Here is a 16,684-nt window from a genome sequence, read left to right as displayed (position 1 = left end):
ACTCTTCCACACTATAGATAATATTGCTGGAAAAGGGTCTTACCGCTGGAGTAGAAGCACAGGCGGGTGAAGACGGCCAACACGTAGACCACCACTAGCAGAGCGCCCATCATGCCAGTCCTGTGCAGCAGCAGCGCCGAAGCCAGGCCAAACGTTGTGAAGTCTGCAAAGTCATCCAGCTTCGCCCCTAAAACACAAACAGCCATTACTTCACGTCACAGAGGTGGAGGTCAACGTGGCATCAATCATACCAAACCGATATCACCACGCAGACGCATATGCTGAAAAAGGGTGTCTGGTAATATGGGGAGAGTGGTGAAACCGCTAGTAGAATATTGGTAATGTTACCGATATTCCACCATCGCTTCACCTAACCTTCCTCTCACACAAAACCTCCCTCTACCTACTCCTAATGCTAACCTACTGCTACCTAAGTCTAACACTAACCCCCCTTACCTATTTCTAATGTTAACCTACCAGCCTAACAATAGCCAGAATAGAGGTTTAACTACATTATTACCTAAATTGCAGTATAGTAAAGCAACCACAAGAGGTCCCTGTCTGTAAAATGATCTCTATGGTATTGTGACTTGCTGTATTCTCTCAGTGTTCCTCTCTGTTCTAAGTAAACTGCATTACCTGATGATGGCGTATGATATATGCCTGCATGTTTTTCTTCAGGAAAGAGTTCTAACTTGTTATGCTGGGTGCCCATCTGTATGTACAAACCACTCTGTTCCATCAGACACCACGTCATCATCTTTACATTTAACTTGTAAAAGTGCAAACAATAAAAATATTTGAAGCAAACAGACAAATGATAAGCGCTCAAGGATGCATCTGAATTGTAAGCCATCAGAGGCAATGCAGAGCCCCCTAGGGCTGAATACATGCCTCTAATGCAAAACAGATGCAAAATTATGTGCTAAATTGTAATCTAAAAAATTGAAAGTGAATTTAAAACAGTGAATGCAGCTAGCCACTAGTATACTAACATTCAATTTTGCACAGTGGGAGACATGGCAGCGCTTTCAAACAAACCCCATACCTGAATGATTTATCTGCAATGGTGAGCAGAGCTCCAGAAACTGGACTATATTACACACCCAGCATACACTATAGACCAGGGGGGGGGGGGGGTGTTAGCTTCAGTGATAATTAGTGCACAAATTATGACCTAATGTTGGGTAGTCTATTAGGACATAATTTGTGCACTAATTATCAATGAAGCTAACACCCCCCCCCCCCCCCCCCCCCGGTCTGTAGTGTATGCTGGGTGTGTAATATAGTCCAGTTTCTGGAGCTCTGCTCACCATTGCAGATAAAACATTCAGGTATGGGGTTTGTTTGAAAGCTTTGCCATGTCTCCCACTGTGCAAAATAAGTATATGTGTCAGGGATCCTTATAAAGCATTTATAGTTCCGCAGGGTCTCCAGGTGGTTGTTACGCACTGTGTACTGACCACCTGGAAACCCTGGCAGGATATTCAGTGCTCTTTCTTTTGATACATGTAAATTTTTACCACCAATAGGATGATACATTATCCATCATTTAATTCTAGTGTAAATTGCAAATCAATTTTCTCAAAAACTACATGATCTCTTCCCCCCCCCCCCCCCCCACCCCCCCCCCCTTGCTCTCACTATTCTCCTTAACATACCTAGTAAATTTGGTGAATCTAGCATGTATGGAAGCTTTGCTATGAACCACTAAACTGTGCAGTATTGACATCAATGTCAAAGTAAAGTATCTGGTGAACACAAACATTCGCGTAATGATGGTCCGTGATAAATGCAAACGGAGGTTGTTCAGCTGCAAACTGTCCACCATCGTGAACCAGGCCACCACTAACTGTGACCAGGGGATTGATTGGAACAGCTGAATTCAGTGATTGGGAGGGGAGTCCTAATACATTTGGAAGTCCTTTAAACAAACAAGAAACAGTGAGAGACAGGTTAAGATAAGTGCTTCAGAAGACAGCACTGTAGCTGACCCAAGTTGAGTTGGAGAGCTCAGAGAACCTCTTTTGCATAGATAACAAGTGAAGTATCTCAATCAGGGTCCGTTCTCTCATGAGGCAAGGTGAAACATTTGCATCAGGTGGCAGAGATTACAGGGGCAGCATTTTTGTACTGTGTTTACACTAGCAGCATGTAGACAGAGTAGGAAGAGAAAACGACTCACTGCCATAGAAGTGTGCTATTGTGCTGAGCTGCTGCATGTCATGTGAGAACATTAAATGAAGCAAAGCAAACTGTCGGTCTGTCGGATGCTGTGTGATCATTCCAAATCGGGTGGAGGTGGGGGCGCATCCTTATAAGTTTGCCTCAGGCAGCCAAAAGTCTAGAACTGGCCCTGATCTCAATTCTTTTGGGAATCTTTCTCACATGACATGACGTACTAGAAACAGTATGAGACTCATATCTGTGCAACTATGTCCTATCTCCTAGCTGTAATACACATACTAAAAATTCCAGCAGAAGTCACAATAAAATCTTGAAAACACGTCTGTGTTGTCCACCAACCAATCAGATCCTCCTTTTTCTCACCTACCCAAGGTTCATGAAACTGGAATGTGATTGTTTGGTGTCGGTAGCACAGACTGCCATGCTTTTAGGTAGTCTAGGACTTAAGTGACATTACACAGGATATTCTAGAAACAGGAGTTTTCAAACTCGGTTGGACAGCTGGTGCCCACATTTCCTCAGCAGAAGCCAAGTGGAAAATAATAATTGTCTCACCACAAACAGGAGGATGACGGAGAAGATCACTCACCTAGAGCTGAACACGTGTTGAGCTGACGGGCCACTGCGCCATCAGCCAGGTCCAGCATGAAGCCAATGAGAAGAAGCCAGCATGCCCCCTGACGGTACCTGCCGGGGAGACAGAGGGTGAGACGGGTGACCACTAATGATCACACAAAGGACACATTGCCAACCACCAGCAACCACAAATGATCACACAAAGGACCCATCGCCAACCACCAGCAACCACAAATGATCACACATAGGAGTTATTCCCAACCACCAGCAACCACCAATGATGACATATAGGATGCATCGCCAACCACCAGCAACCACTAATGATCACACATACGCCCATTACTCACCCGTTCAGATTGCACAGAATGGAGCACAGTCCCATCAGCAGGTTTGCCAGAGACAGGAAGTTGGCAGCATTCTTGCGGGCGAATTCCAGTGTCTGGTAGTGAGAGGGCGGTTCTTGGTAGATCACCTTCCTGGCATGGGTCATAAGTCCTGGAACATAGATGGTGGAAAAGGATAGAAAGGTCAGAGTATGAAGGATGAACACAGCTCAAGTTAGAGGACACAAAACTTGGCATCTGTGCCTGTGCTGCCCATTGCTGAACTAATTTCGAGCCTTAATTGTTGCCTGTTTCAGGGACAATTTTTTCATCAAATACAAGGAACATTGATGGGGACAGTGTGTGCTCCTGCATATGTATGCACTTAGGGATGTGGAAGCGCAAGGGAGTTTTCTCTGACCCAAAGTACCGGACATATGCTGCCTACTGGATTAGGTATATTGACGATGTGTTGGCAGGCAGTGTGGAGTGGGACTGCGGAGGAGTTAAGTGGATTTATATCTGCTTTGAATGTGAACGGGAGAAATATCAAACTAACATGCACCTATGGAATGGAGTTGCCCTTCTTGGATTTATTGTTAAAAATTGAAAGGAACAAAAATTGTTACTTCCTCCTTTTGCAAACCCACCGCTGGTAATAGTCTGCTCCACGCTGCCAGCCATCATACTCCCTGAAATTAGGTATCCCATACGGACAGTTCCTCCATTTGAGGAGTAACTGTATGCGTGATGAAGATTTCAGACAGGAAGCAAGATCAATGTATGATAGTTTTCGCAAACAAGGCTATATGCACTTGGTCCTGCGTCAAGCTCTCAGATGGGTATGGGATGTGGATTGATAGATCCGATTTGCTAGTCCCTAAATGTCTTGTACAGAAGGAAGAGGAAGGAGCATGTGGATTTGTTCAAGTAGTAACAAAAAATGGAGCCCATTGGGATCGTCAACAGGGGCTTCTGAATAAATTCTGGCCAGTGTTTCCTGGACCCCCAGAGATCGCAGAGATTGTCAGCCCTAGGCCACTCATTACTGCCAAAAGCGCCCCCAATCTTCCCGACTGATGGTGACGTATCTACCACAAGGCTGCAGGTGCTTACAGCACCTGGTGTAGCCATGGCTAGGGGTGCCACTGTGGTGCTCAGCCACTGTGTTCTTCCACCTGGAAAAAATTTTCATAGTTTGGGCGACATTTGGGAAAATAGCAGCAGGCAGTGCATGGGACTGGACTACTTCCTGCACTAGATGGAGCATTCCTCCCCCTTCCATTCCCATGGGCATTGTGTTCCCTTGCTCTCTACACATAGCCTGCAGTAAGTGAATGTGCAGACCAGCAGGGTGAGTGGAGAGAATGATTGATGTGCTGCAGCTGGGACATTAGCAGGGAGAGGTGGCAGGATGTGTTTAGTGCTTCAGAAGTTGCATGTCATTACTAGCTGTATGCACTGACTGCTGTAATACCAGAGTGCCCTGGACTATTGATTATTTATCCTGATCAGAGTAATTAAACTCCTTGCTGGTTATCCCGAGCTGAGCTCGGGGTAACCCGCTGCAGAGGATTGCCGCCGATTCTCCGCTACCCGCCGTGTTAGAGGCCCCCCCCGCCGAAACGCCGTGCGCAGCCTGGCCAATCAGTGCCAGGCAGCGCTGAGGGGTGGATCGGGACTCCCGCTGGCGTCACGACGTCGGTGACGTCATCGTGATCGGGGGAAGCCCTAACGGAAATCCCGTTCAGAACGGGATTTCCTTATGGCCGAGTGCGCCGGCGGCGATCGGAGGGCTGGAAGGGACGCCGCAGGGAGGGGGGCATCATGTAGCTAGCGCTAGGCTAGCTACGTGATAAAAAAAAAATGCAAAAAAAGGGCCCGGGAATCAGAACGGCAAGGTTAATCAATAATGCAGGGCAGTCTACTGTTGCAGAAGCCAGTGATACAGGTGCTGACAGCCGACTTCTGTAGTGAGCAGAGAAGCAAGCTCCAGGCAATTTAGATTAGCTTGATTGCAGGTAATCTTGTCTCTTCTCCCAGCTCCCCCTCCATCCCTGTTATCTTCCCCCATGACCCTTTCCTCTTCTCAGATTTGAGTGGCTTCTTTTAACAGCATGTCCCTGCCAAACAGCACTAGTGATGTCTGCAGTATTGGTGAGAGGTCTTCCTGCCATTTCTCCTCTCCCACTAGGCTCTCTCTCATATTATTAATATGTATTATATAGCACTGGCATCTTCTGCAGCACTGTATAGAGTACAGAGTCATGACGGTTAGCTCTGTCCACATCCTGACCACTCTTTTTCCCCCAAAATTTGCAGCAACATGCTCGGCGCCCCAACCCGTCAACTCTCCCATCAAAAAAATTGTTTGTTTGGGGGATGTCTGTAAATATTATACCAATACAAGGATATGTATAAAAGATGTTGAAGAAACTCAAAAAGGTTTATATGCAAAAATTTAAAGAGTCTTTATTGAAGACAAAAGTCGTGCAAAATATTCATAAAAGGTGTCCTTCAAGGAGCATAGTCCATAACCAAGGATGGCGAACATACAGCAGTGATTAACATCAAGATTAGTGCAATTGTAAGTACTGAGGTGACAACGTCAACTTCTTTTGGAATAGACCCTTCATCAGGCCTCCACATATAAAGTCAAATCTAAAAACAATAAGTATAAAATCATTAGAACCATATGGCAGTTGGGTACACTAAAGAGTGATGTTTGACGTATAGCGGCCGGATGTTTGACGTTTTTGGCTCACATTAGCCTGCAAGTGCTCTATTTAGTTAGGCTCTGTATTGATTGGCTCTATTGGCTTTGGGTTCAGCCCCCATAGGTGGAGTTTAGAGTATTTAAACCTCTGCGGAACTTGTGTTTGCTATCACTTTGCTCCAGCCCTTGCTACGTGCGTTCTCTGTGTGTGAAAATAGGACTAGTAAGTCATCTGCTTTTGTGATTGATCCATTATTGTTTGACGGACTGTTATGTTAGCATTATAATTACTTTGCTATCTACCAAATGGCCTTAATACAGTGTGGAGCTAGTTCTGGCTTTGTGCATGCATTATAGTTATTATATATTGATTTATTGATTTCCTTAGAGCTCCATTAATAGTTCCTAGTGTATTAGATGTCTGCAGCACATTCCATAGTTGTTGTTTGACTATTTCATGGAATTTATTTGCTGGTTTGGAATTATGTTAATAATAGAGTATACTTATAACTTTGTAGGTGGTCTTACCTGGCTTCATGTTGTCCAGATGTTACTTAAAGAGAAACTCCGACCAAAAATTGAACTTTATCCCAATCAGTAGCTGATACCCCCTTTTACATGAGAAATCTATTCCTTTTCACAAACAGACCATCAGGGGGCGCTGTATGACTGATATTGTGGTGAAACCCCTCCCACAAGAAACCCCTCCCACAAGAAAGGTTCAAACTTTTTTTTGGCAGTTTCCTGTCTGTGAACCTTGTTGCATTGTGCAAAATAGCTGTTACAGCTGTTTCCAACTGCCAAAAACCATGCAGCAGCTACATCACCTGCCAACACTAAAATGTTCACTGGAGTTCCTCTTCAAAGGGAACCTGTACTGAGTAAAATTATTTAAAATGAACACATGAGGTAACTTCAAATGAACATTGCATAGTTACCGTGCCATCAGTTCCTCTCAGAAGCTCACCATTTTCTTCTAACAATGATCCCTTCCAGTTCTGACAACATTTTGTCAGAACTGATATATATCAGTTGCTGTCAGTTATATATCAGTTGCTGTCAGTTATAGCTGAGTGGACAACTGAAGTGCCCAGTAATGTCCATGTTTCCCTATGGCTCAACTGGGCGATGATACAGTTAACAGTGTGTTGACCAGGAAGCTGTTATGGGGTAATGGCCATTTTCAAAATGGAGGACAGAGAATTCCATTGATCACAGTGGACAAACAGGACGCAAGAGAGGAGAAAGAGATTGAGGAGTAGACTACACAGCAGGTAAGTATGACATGTGTATGTTTATTTTGACTTTTAATCTTCAGTTCAGGTTTTCTATAAGATCATGCAGTAATTATCCAGGTACCCTGTTGCCCTCCTGTTTAGCTTATAGTCTGCTATGCTGGCTGGTGGCAATTGTTGTTTACCACATTTTCTCTTTCTTTCTTGTTCTACTGCTCACAATAATGGTATTGTTTCTCTGTTTATTCACAGTGATGGTATCTATGATGCTCTCTTAATAAGCCCCATCTACACGATACGATTCTTTGTACGATTCGATTACGATTCTATTTACGATCCGATTAAATCCAACATGTCCGATCGGGATTTGATTCAATTCGATTTGCCATTGTTTTTGCATCGAATTGAATTGAATAGAATCCCGGACATGTCGGATTTAATCGGATCGTAAATAGAATCGTAATCGAATTGTACAAAGAATTGTATCGTGTAGATTAAGCTTTACATCTTACACAACTTTCCACATATCTCACAGTCTTATGCACCAGCTCTCACCATGGCCCATTGCTAGATTATTTCACTCTTTAGTGTACCCAACTGCCATATGGTTCTAATGATGTTATATGTATTGTTTTTAGATTTGACTTTATATGTGGAGGCCTGATGAAGGGTCTATCCCAAAAGGAGTTGACGTTGTCGCCTCAATACTTACAACTGCACTAATCTTGATGTTAATCACTGCCCTATGTTCGCCATCCTCGGCTATGGAATATGCTCCTTGAAGGATACCTTTTATGAATATTTTTCACAACTTTTGTCTTTAATAAAGACTCTTTGTATTTTTGCATATAAACTTTTTTAAGTTTCTTCAATATCTTTTATACATATCCTTGTATTGGTATAACGTTTATATGGGTATTGTGGCAAACCTTTAAGGATATTGTCCCTCATATCTCCCTCTATGCAGAATATGGGTGTCTGTAAATATCAGCACCGAGTGTCAAATTCCCTAGGTCACTGCCGACTGAATGGTCCATACTGAACTGCAGGCGGGGCCATCCACCATCCACATGATTGTATCATAGTACTGTATATACGTTGTCCTTTTTTTGAATGGATGGACGCCTTTTTTTTAATAGGGATTGTGATTCATGAATATAATATACGGTCCTTCATAAACTGACACGGAAATAGTTGTCTAGATGATTGAGTGTCCATGTAAGCTCAAGTACATAGGCAAAACCAAAAGGCCTTTAAACGAATGGTACTTGAGCATCTGAGGGCAATAGAAGGTGGGAAATTGAAGGGGGTTATGGCAGACCACTATAGAGAATATCATGGGAATCAGCTTGGTGGTACATGGAATCTTTAAAGTGGACCTGAACTCAGAACCTCCTCTCTGCTCTATAAGATGAGCAACAGCATAATAACCTTTAGAGAAAAAACATTTCTTTGTTAGAGCTGATAAAAATACAGCAATACATCTGCATTAGTTCAATATTACTGCTGCGCTCTCCAGAACCTGTAACACACATAGAAGCTCCACACAGGGTAATAACGTTCAATAATGTCTTCTTACGAAAGTACACCACTTAAGTGCTTGTGTGCCTCGTGACTCCCCGAAAGCCACTCTCCTGTGTGCACCCTCCTCCCCTCTCACTAAATGCTCACCAGATATGAGCCACCTAAGCTTCCAGGTGGATCTTTAGCATTGCTCATGAACAGCTCTTATATACCTGGTTCTGCAACAAAAAATAAACTCCACATAGGGTAATATTGTCCAAACTTCAGCAAAACTTGTGCATTAAAGACCTTGAGATCTCACTCTGTGCTTGTGCCAATCCCAGAACACTACATGCCAAACTGCTCACCAGATATGGCCCACCTCTGTCTACAGGCGGATCATGCGCATGTGATATCTCCAAATCAATGCTACGGAACTTATCAAATAGATCTCTTGAGGTTTCTTTTTAATCCAGAAAAAATAAGATGAGAACTGTCTTTGGCTTCTTGGACTTGCTGCACCTGCGGTTCAGCCACAACTTTAGTATTCTGATCTGAAGTCATGAGCTGTCTGCTTCTAGGCTCCTCAGAGAAAACCTGTCACCCCAGCTTACTCAGCTGTATCCGGTTTCACAGCTGCTAGAAGTGTCCCAGTAGATGTACTGAAGTGATACGGACCCCAGAAGTGTACATAAGTCACACGTCAAACATCCAGCAGCCTGGCCGTGCCGGGCTCCTCTCTCGGGCGGGCGGTGTGGCGGCTGTGAGGCGGGAGTGGACGGCCGGTCCGTGGTAGAGATTACACCTCAGTCACACACAGCAGCGCAATGTGTCGGAGAATCCGGGGAGGAGACAGCTGAGCAAGCAATACCTCACGAGAAGAACTCGGGTGTCCGGTAACAGTGCGGGCCAGGCCTCCGAACACCCGCGTATAACGACACTATCTCTATCCCGTGAGAAGGAGGAGGATGAGAAAAACGAGACATCTGCATTATGCCTACTTCCTGCTTTCCTGGAAGCAGTCATAGGGTTAACATCCTGTGTTTGCAAATGAGCTCTCTGCCATGGCAGGACTTGAAACAGCTGAGGAATCAAATTACAACTTGTGTTTAGTCACAGATAAGGAGGAATTAGACAGGCTAAACTCTCTAAATACACACAGGGAGCATTTCTCTATGTTTTCCTTCTGTCCTGTGCAAGAGTTCAGGTCCACTTTAAGTTGAAGTTCTCTAGAAGGGGTAACTATGATGAGATCCTTCTTTGTAAGTAGACAATGTGGATATTTAAGTTAAAAAAGGTGCCCCCTTATGGCCTCAATGTGGAGTCGGACCTGTCACCCTTCTTGAGGATTAACCGCTGATCACCCTAGCTTTGTGGCACTGTTTTTCGTGTATGACAAAATACCTGCATACCTGAGGTGTGAGAGGAACCCGCAAATCAATAAGAAACAAATCAAGGAACTGAGGCCGTTTTCAGCTGCTCTCATGTGAACTGTTTTGCATTTACCCGATATAATTGTTTTAACCAATACGATTGGACAGCTAAGGGGCAATGCAGACTTACGTGAGTATAAAGAAGAGACGGTAATCTGCATAGCCACACCCTGACGAAGCATCCAAAGCGAAACATGACAGTAGACATTGTCTAACTCCTAGAGTTGGGCCGAACGGTTCGCCTGCGAACGGTTCCATGCAAACTTCAGTGGTTCGCGTTCGCGTCCCGCAGGCGAACCTTTGCGGAAGTTCGGTTCGCCCCATAATGCACATGGAGGGTCAACTTTGACCCTCTACATCACAGTCAGCAGGCCCAGTGTAGCCAATTAGGCTACACTAGCCCCTGGAGCCCCACCCCCCCTTATATAAGGCAGGCAGCGGCGGCCATTACGGTCACTCGTGTGCTGCCTGCGTTAGTGAGAGTAGGGCGAGCTGCTGCAGACTGTCTCTCAGGGAAAGATTAGTTAGGCTTAACTTGTTCCTGTCTGGCTGCATACCTGTGTTGTGAACCCACCACTGCATACCTGTGCTGTGAACCCACCACTGCATACCTGTGCTGTGAACCCACCACTGCATACCTGTGCTGTGAACCCACCATTGCATACCTGTTCAGTGAACCCACCACTGCATACCTGTGCTGTGAACCCACCACTGAAAACCTGTTCAGTGAACCTGCCACTGCATACCAGTTCTGTTCAGTGGACCCGCCACTGTATACCTGTTCATTGAACCCACCACTGCATACCTGTGCTGTGAACCCACCACTGCATACCTGTTCTGTGAACCCACCACTGCATACCTGTTCAGTGAACCCGCCGCTTCATATCTGTTCTGTTCAGTGAACCCGCCACTGTATACCTGTTCAGTGAACCCGCCACTGCATACCTGTTCTGTTCAGTGGACCCGCCACTGTATACCTGTTCTGTGAACCCGCCACTGTATACCTGTTCTGTTTAGTGAACCCGTCACTGTATACCTGTTCTGTTTAGTGAACCCGCCACTGCATACCTGTTCTGTTCAGTGGACCCGCCACTGTATACCTGTTCAGTGAACCCGCCACTGCATACCTGTTGTGTTCAGTGAACCTGCCATTGCATACCTGTTCTGTGAACCCGCCACTGTATACCTGTTCTGTTTAGTGAACCCGCCACTGCATACCTGTTCTGTTCAGTGGACCCGCCACTGCATACCTGTTCAGTGAACCCGCCACTGCATACCTGTTGTGTTCAGTGAACCTGCCACTGCATACCTGTTCTGTGAACCCGCCACTGTATACCTGTTCTGTTTAGTGAACCCGCCACTGTATACCTGTTCTGTTTAGTGAACCCGCCACTGCATACCTGTTCTGTTCAGTGGACCCGCCACTGTATACCTGTTCAGTGAACCCGCCACTGCATACCTGTTGTGTTCAGTGAACCTGCCACTGCATACCTGTTCTGTGAACCCGCCACTGTATACCTGTTCTGTTTAGTGAACCCGCCACTGTATACCTGTTCTGTTTAGTGAACCCGCCACTGCATACCTGTTCTGTTCAGTGGACCCGCCACTGTATACCTGTTCAGTGAACCCGCCACTGCATACCTGTTCTGTTCAGTGGACCCGCCACTGTATACCTGTTCAGTGAACCCGCCACTGCATACCTGTTCTGTTCAGTGGACCCGCCACTGTATACCTGTTCAGTGAACCCGCCACTGCATACCTGTTCTGTTCAGTGGACCCGCCACTGCATACCTGTTCAGTGAACCCGCCACTGCATACCTGTTGTGTTCAGTGAACCTGCCACTGCATACCTCTTCTGTGAACCCGCCACTGTATACCTGTTCTGTTTAGTGAACCCGCCACTGTATACCTGTTCTGTTTAGTGAACCCGCCACTGCATACCTGTTCTGTTCAGTGGACCCGCCACTGTATACCTGTTCAGTGAACCCGCCACTGCATACCTGTTGTGTTCAGTGAACCTGCCACTGCATACCTGTTCTGTGAACCCGCCACTGTATACCTGTTCTGTTTAGTGAACCCGCCACTGTATACCTGTTCTGTTTAGTGAACCCGCCACTGCATACCTGTTCTGTTCAGTGAACCCGCCACTGCATACCTGTTGTGTTCAGTAAACCTGCCACTGCATACCTGTTCTGTGAACCCCCCACTGTATACCTGTTCTGTTTAGTGAACCCGCCACTGTATACCTGTTCTGTTTAGTGAACCCGCCACTGCATACCTGTTCTGTTCAGTGGACCCGCCACTGTATACCTGTTCAGTGAACCCGCCACTGCATACCTGTTCTGTTCAGTGGACCCGCCACTGCATACCTGTTGTGTTCAGTGAACCTGCCACTGCATACCTGTTCTGTGAACCCACCACTGTATACCTGTTCTGTTTAGTGAACCCGCCACTGCATACCTGTTTTGTTCAGTGGACCCGCCACTGTATACCTGTTCAGTGAACCCGCCACTGCATACCTGTTGTGTTCAGTGAACCTGCCACTGCATACCTGTTCTGTGAACCCGCCACTGTATACCTGTTCTGTTCGGTGAGCCCACCGCATCAGTGCGCATACCTGTGCAGTTAAGTGAACCCACCTACCTACGTGAGTGCACGCAGTGTGATATACTACTCCGTGCATACCCGATATGGACAAAACAGGTAGAGGAAGAGGTAGTGCCAGAGCCAGAGGAAGGCCACCCGGCAGGTCTGCGCGAGGTCGTGTAAATGTAATTTCGTGTGGACCTGGCCCACAGTACAGTGCTCGGAAGAAGGCACGTCCCATCACCTCGCAAGATTGTCAGGACGTGGTTGAGTATTTAGCGACACAGAACACCTCATCTTGCTCAGCCACCAGCGCTACTACTAGCACCACTTCCGCTGCATTTGACACTTCGCAAGAATTATTTAGTGGTGAAATCACTGATGCACAGCCATTGTTGTTACAGCCAGATGAATTTTCACCAGCTCATATGTCTGAGTTACGCGGCAACACTATGGATGTAACGTGTCAGGAGGATGAAGGACCTACTGATGGTGCAAGTTTGGATTTGTCTGAGGCAAGCGAAGCTGGGCAGGATGACTACGATGATGACGGTAATAGGGATCCTCTGTATGTTCCCAATAGAGGAGATGAAGAGGGGGACAGTTCAGAGGGGGAGTCAGAGAGTAGTAGGAGGAGAGAAGTTGCTGAAAGAAGCTGGGGCAGCTCTTCGTCAGAAACAGCTGGTGGCAGAGTCCGGCACCATGTATCGCCACCTATGTACAGCCAGCCAACTTGCCCTTCAGCATCAGCTGCTGAGGTCCCCATAGTGCCCACATCCCAGGGTGGCTCAGCGGTGTGGAAATTTTTTAATGTGTGTGCCTCAGATCGGACCAAAGCCATCTGTTCGCTCTGCCAACAAAAATTGAGCCGTGGAAAGGCCAACACTCACGTAGGGACAAGTGCCTTACGAAGGCACCTGGAGAAAAGGCACAAACAGCAATGGGATGGCCACCTGAGCAAAAGCAGCAGCAGCACACAAAAGCAAAGCCACCCTCCTTCTCCTCTTCCTCCTCCATCAGGTGCATTATCTGCTTCTGCCGCTTTCTCCCTTCCACCTTCACAGGCACCCTCCTCCACTCCGCCTCTGCCCTTGAGCGGTTCCTGCTCCTCTGCCCACAGCAGCAGTCAGGTGTCCGTGAAGGAAATGTTTGAGCGGAAGAAGCCAATTTCGGCCAGTCACCCCCTTGCCCGGCGTCTGACAGCTGGCGTGGCGGAACTGTTAGCTCGGCAGCTGTTACCATACCGGCTGGTGGACTCTGAGGCCTTCCGTAAATTTGTGGCCATCGGAACACCGCAGTGGAAGATGCCAGGCCGCACTTATTTTTCGAGAAAGGCCATACCCCAACTGCACCGTGAAGTTGAGAGGCAAGTGGTGTCATCTCTTGCGAAGAGCGTTGGGTCAAGGGTACACCTGACCACGGATGCCTGGTCTGCCAAGCACGGGCAGGGCCGCTACATTACCTACACAGCCCATTGGGTGAACCTGGTGGTGAACGATGGCAAGCAGGGCGCAGCGGACCAAATTGTGACACCTCCACGGCTTGCAGGCAGGCCTCCTGCCACCTCCTCTCCTCCTGCTACATGCTCTTCGCTGTCCTCCTCCTCCTTGGCTGAGTGGCAGTTCTCCTCTCCAGCTACACAGCCCCAGCTCCGCAGGGCCTATGCTGCATGCCAGGTAAGACGGTGTCACGCCATCTTAGACATGTCTTGTCTCAAAGCGGAGAGTCACACTGGAGCAGCTCTCCTGGCTGCTCTTAAGAAACAGGTGGATGAGTGGCTGACCCCGCACCACCTGGAGATAGGCAACGTGGTGTGCGACAACGTCAGTAATCTGCTTGCCGCTTTGCATATGGGGAAGCTGACACACATACCCTGCATGGCACATGTCATGAATCTAGTGGTTCAAAGATTTGTGGCAAAGTACCCTGGCTTAGCGAATGTCCTGAAGCAGGCCAGGAAGTTCTGTGGGCATTTGAGGCGGTCTTACACAGCCATGGCACGCTTTGCGGAAATTCAGCGCAAAAACAACATGCCGGTGAGACGCCTCATTTGCGATAGCCCGACTCGCTGGAACTCGACCCTGCTCATGTTCTCCCGCCTGCTAGAACAGAAGAAAGCCGTGACCCACTACCTCTACAACTACAGTAGAATGAAACAGTCTGGGAAGATGGGGATGTTCTGGCCCGACAACTGGACACTGATGGAAAATGCATGCAGGCTCATGCGGCCGTTTGAGGAGGTGACCAACCTGGTGAGCTGCAGTGAGGGCACCATCAGCGACTTAATTCCCTACGCTTACTTCTTGGAGCGTGCTGTGCGTAGAGTGGCGGATGAAGCTGTGAATGAGCGTGACCAGGAACCGTTACGGCAGGAACAGGCATGGGACCAATTTTCATCAGACCCAGCTGTTTCCTCAACACCTGCGGCAGCACAGAGGGGGGAGGAGGAGGAAGAAGAGAAGTCGTGTGCAGAAGACGAGTCAGACTCAGAAGATGATGAGCAAGGTGTTTCTTTGGGGGAGGAAGAGGAGGAGGAGGGGACAGCGGCAGGAGAACAACCTCAGCAGGCATCGCAAGGGGCTTGTGCTGCTCAACCTTCCCGTGGTATTGTTCGCGGCTGGGGGGAGGAGGTTGACTTACCTGACGTCACTGAGGAAGAGCAAGAGGAGATGGAGGGTACTGGATCCGACTTTGTGCAGATGTCGTCTTTTATGCTGTCCTGCCTGTTGAGGGACCCCCGTATAAAAAACCTCAAGGGGAATGACCTGTACTGGGTGGCCACACTACTAGACCCTCGGTACAGGCACAAAGTGGCGGACCTGTTACCAACTCACCGGAAGGTGGAAAGGATGCAGCACATGCAGAACCAGCTGTCAACTATGCTTTACAATGACTTTAAGGGTGATGTGACGGCACAACGCCAGCAAGGTACCACTGCCACTAATCCTCCTCCCGTGTCCACACAGTCAAAGACAGGATGCCCCAGCGATCTCATGGTGATGTCGGACATGCGGATGTTCTTTAGTCCAACGCCTCGCCGTAGCCCTTCCGGATCCACCCTCCACCAACGCCTGGAACGGCAGGTAGCCGACTACCTGGCCTTAAGTGTGGATGTAGACACTGCTGTGAACAGCGATGAGGAACCCTTGAACTACTGGGTGCGCAGGCTTGACCTGTGGCCAGAGCTGTCCCAATTTGCCATCCAACTTCTCTCCTGCCCTGCCGCAAGCGTCCTGTCAGAAAGGACCTTCAGCGCAGCTGGAGGCATTGTCACAGAGAAGAGAAGTCGCCTAAGTCACAAAAGTGTTAAGTACCTCACCTTTATCAAAATGAATGAGGCATGGATCCCGGAGGACTGCTGCCCGCCCCAAGACTAAGTCAGTCCCCGCACACACAGCATCTCTGCCTGCACGCCGTGTGACTGGCTGCCTGGCCTGCCCCAAGAAGACTAAGTCGCTCCCAGTCCCTCCACACAGCATGTCTGCCTGCAGGCCGCTTGACTACCTTCTCCGCCACCACCAACAGGGTCCGGGACTCCAGGCGGATTGCTGAATTTTTTAGGCCGCTGCTAGCAGCGGCCGCTGTAATAATTTTTCTGGTGCGTGAACATGACTGCATAATTTTTCTGGCTGCACTGCGGGCAGCTGCAACAACAAAAGAAAAGGCATGTACATGCGCCCATTCCCCTTCGTGATCATTACCTTGCCGTGGTGAAGGGGCTTGCGTATCACAATGAAGCAATGACCGGCGCCTAGATGAGTGTCTCGGGGGGCACACCCACGATAATAAGGTTGTTGCCTTATTGTGGTCAGACCAAATTTGATCAGCTGGACAGTCACTGTTCTGTCATTCAGCTACATCAGCCAGGCGACCATATGGGCTGTAAAGCCACCAAAACCTGCACTCTCGCCATGGTGCGCACCAGTCCAGCACGGCCGTCACTACACAAACAGCTGTTTGCGGTGCGTTACACGGTGAGTTTGGTGTGTCAGTGTGAAGCAGTACCTTAATTACACTACCTGATTGATGTATACACATGCAAGATGTTTGAAAGCACTTTAGGCCTGTCATTTAGCATTCAATGTGATTTCTGCCCTTAAAACGCTGCTTTGCGTCAAATCCAGA

The 16,684-nt window shown here is 47.8% G+C and overlaps 2 protein-coding genes across 5 annotated transcripts in view; one reads left to right on the top strand and one right to left on the bottom strand.

Moving 5' to 3' along the window:
• The window catches only part of LOC137521821 (tyrosine-protein kinase STYK1-like), a 74,051-nt gene extending 66,253 nt beyond the window's left edge, over positions 1-7,798 (top strand). Inside the window, exon 12 of the mRNA XM_068241597.1 lies at positions 7,676-7,798. Within this exon, the coding sequence (XP_068097698.1) occupies positions 7,676-7,760 (85 nt within the window). The 3' untranslated portion in view covers positions 7,761-7,798. The remainder of the gene's footprint in view (positions 1-7,675) is intronic.
• Positions 1-16,684, bottom strand: part of TMEM269 (transmembrane protein 269) — a 37,160-nt gene that overhangs the window by 5,885 nt on the left and 14,591 nt on the right. For 3 of the 4 annotated variants that reach the window (XM_068241601.1, XM_068241599.1, XM_068241598.1), the window contains exons 3-5: positions 3,111-3,258; positions 2,777-2,874; positions 44-187 (exon numbers count right to left, since the gene is read on the bottom strand). In XM_068241601.1, coding sequence (XP_068097702.1) covers positions 44-187; positions 2,777-2,874; positions 3,111-3,258 — 390 coding nt within the window. Of the gene's footprint in view, positions 1-43; positions 188-2,776; positions 2,875-3,110; positions 3,259-8,908; positions 9,317-16,684 lie in introns of those variants that run through there. The other variant, XM_068241600.1, reaches the window with a different exon arrangement.

This window comes from Hyperolius riggenbachi, chromosome 6 (genome assembly GCF_040937935.1).
Source record: "Hyperolius riggenbachi isolate aHypRig1 chromosome 6, aHypRig1.pri, whole genome shotgun sequence".
NCBI lineage: Eukaryota > Metazoa > Chordata > Amphibia > Anura > Hyperoliidae > Hyperolius > Hyperolius riggenbachi.
The sequence above is the reverse complement of the archived record's forward strand: the minus strand, read 5'-3'. Positions and strand labels throughout refer to the sequence as shown.